General features: G+C 46.5%; 2 protein-coding genes across 2 annotated transcripts; both read left to right on the forward strand.

The window, feature by feature from the left end:
- Positions 1-4,129: 4,129 nt before the first annotated feature.
- On the forward strand, positions 4,130-4,435 carry O0I10_013100 (uncharacterized protein; the record flags this gene model as incomplete). The annotated part of the gene is made up of 1 exon (XM_058492942.1): positions 4,130-4,435. The coding sequence occupies one exon, from the start codon at positions 4,130-4,132 to the stop codon at positions 4,433-4,435; it is 306 nt and encodes a 101-aa protein (XP_058336291.1).
- A 92-nt stretch (positions 4,436-4,527) lies between these two features.
- On the forward strand, positions 4,528-5,460 carry O0I10_013101 (uncharacterized protein; the record flags this gene model as incomplete). The annotated part of the gene is made up of 1 exon (XM_058492943.1): positions 4,528-5,460. The coding sequence occupies one exon, from the start codon at positions 4,528-4,530 to the stop codon at positions 5,458-5,460; it is 933 nt and encodes a 310-aa protein (XP_058336292.1).
- Positions 5,461-5,557: the final 97 nt, after the last annotated feature.

A 5,557-nucleotide genomic window follows, 5' to 3' on the forward strand; every position in this document is an offset into this window, starting at 1 on the left:
TTCTTTTCGTATTATTACACCACGTCTCGCATATCACACGTATCATTTTGGTGGAGAAGCCGCGCAGACAACAATTACTTTAACAAGTTTGCAAGCCCTTAAATTTATTATCTTTATTTGTGATCATGCCTCAAGACAAGGACACTGGTGTAACGAGCTATCCTACCTTTAAACCGGAAGCATCATTGAGCAAGTTCTTGGCCAAGCCAAAACATTTCAAGGGTGACGATGAAGAGAATCCGTTGCGGTGGTTGAAGCGTATCAATCGCATTCGTAAAGGTGTACCTATGGGAGATCAACAATGTTTGACGATGGCGGGATCTTACCTTACTGGTGCTGCTGAATCGTGGTGGGAGATGGTTGAAGACAAGGTTGCTACATGGGCTCAATTTGAGGAGATGTTTCGCACAAGATTTGCTGGCAAGGACAAGCACCACATTTGGTGGAACAAGGTGGAAAGTAGAAAGCAAATGACTGGTGAAACCGTGGATGAAGTTGCCAATGATTTGAAAGAGTACTTTGAGTTGCTGGATGTCAGCGATGATAGTATTCGTATACGTCATTTGTTGAAGGCATTGAGAGAAGGCATTTCGTATGAATTGGAGCAACGTGCAGCATTGGGCAAGTACGAAGATGTGGTACAAGAAGCTCGAAAGTTGGAGGTGGTGCAAAATAAGTATGGCCGTGCTGGTGCAAGTACTATTGGAGCGTCATCGTCTACGGTGGTGAGAGGTCATGCTGGATCCGATATTACTCCTTCTGAAAGTGCAAGTGCCAATGCTGTACAAAGTGGCAATTTATCTTCTCAAATCAGTGCCTTGGCCAACGAGATTCAAGCTCTCAAGATCAATATGGTGGATGTGCGTAGATCTCGTGTGTTGCGTTGCTGGGGCTGTGGTGAAGAAGGGCATAAGCGTGATCAATGTCCAAACCCCATTCAAGCATCGGAACAGGGAAAAGCCAATGGGTGCCACTAAAGGAGGTTGGTGGTACCCAAGAACAAGTAAATCCTCCTGATCACAAGGCTGGTGTGAATTTGTTGCATGGTGTCAAGGTTTATGCCCAAAAACGTGGCCGGCAACAAGTGTCTGAAAATGGAAGTGCTGTGGCAGCTGCTGCAGTTGCCAAGAAGAAGGGTCGTGTGGATACTGGTGGTGCGAATGGTGGCGGTGCGAATGATGGCGGCAATGTCAATCAAGGAATGAATGGTGCGTTTGGTGTCTCTGGTGATGGTCACGTGCAGGCGGCACAACATACACAGGCGATGGAAGTGGATCAGAAGGTGCCAGCTGAAGAGAAGAAGCCAAAGAAGAAACGTCATGTGCGCAAGTTGGTCGTCACCTTGCCTGAGAAAGATGTTTGGGAGCGGTTAAAGCACGTTGATGCGGGGTTGTCTATGGCTGATTGGTTGTCATTGTCAAAGCATGCTGCCAAAGATGTGCAAGATGGCATTCGTCATTGGCATGGTCGTAAGCCAAGAGGAGTGAGAGTGGGTGATTCCATTCAAAGGCAACTACCATCAACAAGTGTACCCGTGAACTACGTTGATCTTCATGAGCATGATTTGACGGACTCTTCAGACGAATGGGCTTACTCTGATGATGATGAAGGCACTTTCAGGTCTGATAGCAGTGAAGTTGGCTCGGATGACTTTGCTATGGTGGATGGTGACGATGTTGGCTACGAGTCGGATGATACACAGTATGAGTACCCTTATAACCTGGATAAGATGAAAGAGAGCGCACCATTACAAGCTCCTATCACTATTCATGGTCATTTGGTACAAGCTGTATTTGATTCGGGTGCTGGTGTCTCGGTGATCAGTAAGAATCTTGCGGAGAAGGTTGGCTTGAAGACTAATGGTGATCAATTGGTGGTCGAGGCGTTTGGTGACAATGCCTTACCTGCTGGTGGTGTCTCTGTGGCGGTACCTGTAAGGGCAGCTGGCAAGTTACGACCGGAACACATGACCATACAAGATGTCAAGGGAGATGTGTGTTTGTTGGGCACCTCATGGCATCGACAATATGGCGTGAGAGTTGACCATCAAACAGGCACGATACACATTCCCACTGGTCATGGTAAAGGCACCGTATTATTGCAAGGCCGATATCCAAGATCCGAGAACGAACATGACAATGTTGTGTTGGCTGTGAGCGTTTCTGGTTCCCAATCATCAAGCATGCTGGACATGGATGGTGATCACAAAGGTGGAACTTTGGATCTAAGGAGGGAGGAGGCGACAAAGGATACGCAGCTGCTGAACCGATACGTTGATGAAGTCTTGGATAGCAATGGAGAAGGTGAATTGGACATGCCACAGGTGATCAAGGAGGTGGTAGATTCATATGCCTGTTGTTTTGTGGAGGTTAGTGGTCTTGGTCGTGTTCATGGTGTCGAACATACCATCCCCACCACCACTGAGAAGCCTATCCGTACCTCACCGTATCGGCTGTCATGGGAAGAACAAGACCACTTACGTGACGAGTTGGATAAATTGTTGGAGCTTGGCCTTATAAAACCATCGGACGGCAAGTGGACTTCACCAATCCTTTTCGTCAAAAAGAAGGATGGCACATTGCGACTATGCGTGGATTATCGTAAGCTGAATGACATTACTATCAAAGACGCCTTCCCATTACCGAACATCGACGAGTTATTGGATTCTGTTGGCGGTGCACATTATTTTTCCACACTTGATGCTGCGTCCGGCTATTGGCAGATACCGTTAGCAAGGGATTCAATACCCAAATCAGGATTCACAACAAAGTGGGGCACTTACACTTGGGAAGCCATGCCATTTGGATTATGCTCTGCTCCTCAGACCTTTCAACGTGCGGTGACGAACATCTTGGCTCCATACATTGAGGACTTCGTTTATGTCTTCATAGACGACATTATCATATTCAGCAAGAGTTTGGAAGAGCACAGGGTCCATTTGGCGAAGGTGTTTCAAGCATGTCAAGCTGCCAATTTGAGGTTGAAGAAGTCGAAGTGTGTCTTTGGGCGTAAGCAAGTGGAATACTTGGGACATGTGATATCGAGTGAAGGATTGCTGCCAAATCAAAGGAACACAGAGAAGATATTGAACATGCCGGAGCCCAAGTCTGCAAAGGAGGTCAAGGTTTGGCTGGGCACAACAGGATATTACAGAAGGCACATCAAGGGGTATGCGCAAATAGCCAAGCCATTGACAAAGCTCCTCAAGAAGGATACAGCGTTTACATGGGATGAGGAACAACAATCAGCATTCGATGCTCTCAAGAAGGCTCTGATCTCACCCCCTGTTCTCGCTTACCCTGATCGTAACCAAGTCCAAATCCTAACCACTGACGCATCTACTCGTGGGTTGGGTGCTGTATTGTCGCAATCACCAACTGGAGACGCCAAGGAGGAACGAGTCATTGCGTATGCTTCAAGGTCGTTGCGTGGATCCGAGAACAACTATGCCGCTACTCATTTGGAAGCACTTGCTGTGGTTTGGGCTGTCGAATACTACAGGCACTTCTTGAGTGGTCGTCGCTTTATACTATACACCGATCATGCCGCGTTACCCTTTGTGTTCCAACAATCACGACCATCCGTCAAGTTGACTCGTTGGGCTTCCAGTTTGATGGAGTATCAGTTTGTGGCGCGTTATCGACCTGGGAGAGCTAATCCAGCTGACGCGTTGTCGCGGTTGATTTCGACGAAGGGTGAGGAATTGGAGGAAGAGGTTGGGAAGGAATGGAGTGGCGGAGAAGAGGAATGAGAACGTTGAAGGCAAAAGAGAAAAGCATACAAAAAAAAGTTGAAAAGGCAGTGAAAAAAGTATATCAAAAAAAAGTGAAAAGGCAGTGAAAAAAAGGAATACAAAAAAAAGAGCAAAAGGACAAAAGCAAAAAAAAAGGGAGTGTGGGTTATGGAAGAACACGATGACGTGTGTCTGGGCATTTCATGTTGTATCACTATCATTGTATCACATCACATTCACATCAAGTTTTATCACATCAAGTTATCACATCAAGTTTTATCACATCAAGTTATCACATCAAGTTCTATCACATCAAGTTATCACATCAAGTTATCGTATCAAGGTTATCACATCAAGTTATCGTATCAAGCACGTTTTACCGCAAGATCGTTCAAAATGGACTATCCACGTTATTTGGCACTATACTATCTTTTGACTGAAAATCGCTTCCCTTTGGATTGCGACCATGATTACAAGAAGAAACTAAGGAATACAGCTCGAATGTATTTGGCGGAAGATGGCAAATTGTTTAAGAAGCAGCGTGATGGCAGTCGGGGATTGGAAGTATTGCATGAGGGTAATGCAGATGATGTTATCAGGCGGGTTCACGAGGAGGGTCATCTTGAATCAACAACACTTGGAGGAGGTTGCGACTTCGCTATGAAGGCTACCAACTTTTTGAACGAGTACGAGATTGGGTGAAAAGTTGTGAGACATGCCAATACCGACAAAGAAGAGGAGTGGTGCGAACCGAAAAAGCAAGACCCATCGAGACTCCAGAGAGGCCATTCTTTATGATTGGTTGCGATGCGATTGGACCTTTTGGCAAGGAACCTACAAACCAAGGAAATCGGTACATTTTGGTGGCTATCGATTATCTTACACGTTGGCCCGTAGCTAAGGCAGTGCCAGATATCACGGAGACCACAACGGCGGATTTTCTCTATGAGCAGGTGGTGGTGAATTATGGCGTGCCAAACTATATCCTGACAGATCGTGGCAGTAATTTCACTTCGGGTTATGTGCGCGAGTTTTTAAGGAAGATGGATTGCCGGCATATTACTACGACAGCGTATCGGCCACAGGTGAACGGTTTATGTGAGAGGATGAATGGCACTATCACATCAGCATTGGCGAAGATTGCACGTGATCATGAGGATATCCATCAATGGGACAAGTATGTGACCTCGGCTTTATTGGCAGCAAGAACAATGGTGAATGAATCCACGAAGTATAGTCCAGCGGTGCTTTTGTACGGTTATGAATTGAGGACACCCGCTATTTGGCCTGCTCCACGAGAGGATTTTGTTGAAGGAGAATTGCATTTGGAAGTGGCAAGTAGAATTAAGGTGATCCAGCATTTGGTTGATCAAGCAAGGATTGAAGCACGTGAGCGAACCAAGGAACAGCAAAGGAAGGCTAAGATGAGATACGATGCACAAGTACATGAAAGACCAAGGTTTATTGCTGGTGACATGGTGCTTATGCGTGACCAACGGCCTGCTGGGAAATTGGATGACAAGTGGATTGGCCCGATGACTATTGTTAAGGCGAACGCTGGTGGAACTTATTACTTACATGGTCCAAACAAGCAGAGGTTGAAGGGTGCTGTTCATGGTGACAACCTGGTTCCATGGGTTGCAAGAACGAGTATGATCCCCGATGTAATGATTCAGAAGGCAGACCAGCAGTTTCGTGCTTGGGTGGCTCGCCGAAACGCTTATTGATCAAGACATGCAAGCAATACCAAACCATGCAGGGCTTAAGGAGGGAGGAGTGACACGGCGCGTGGTGGTATAAGTACTGGTGGCCTGCCTGGTTTGG

The sequence above is a fragment of the Lichtheimia ornata genome (assembly GCF_029851405.1).
Source record: "Lichtheimia ornata isolate CBS 291.66 chromosome Unknown scaffold00240, whole genome shotgun sequence".
Classification (NCBI taxonomy): Eukaryota; Fungi; Mucoromycota; class Mucoromycetes; order Mucorales; family Lichtheimiaceae; genus Lichtheimia; species Lichtheimia ornata.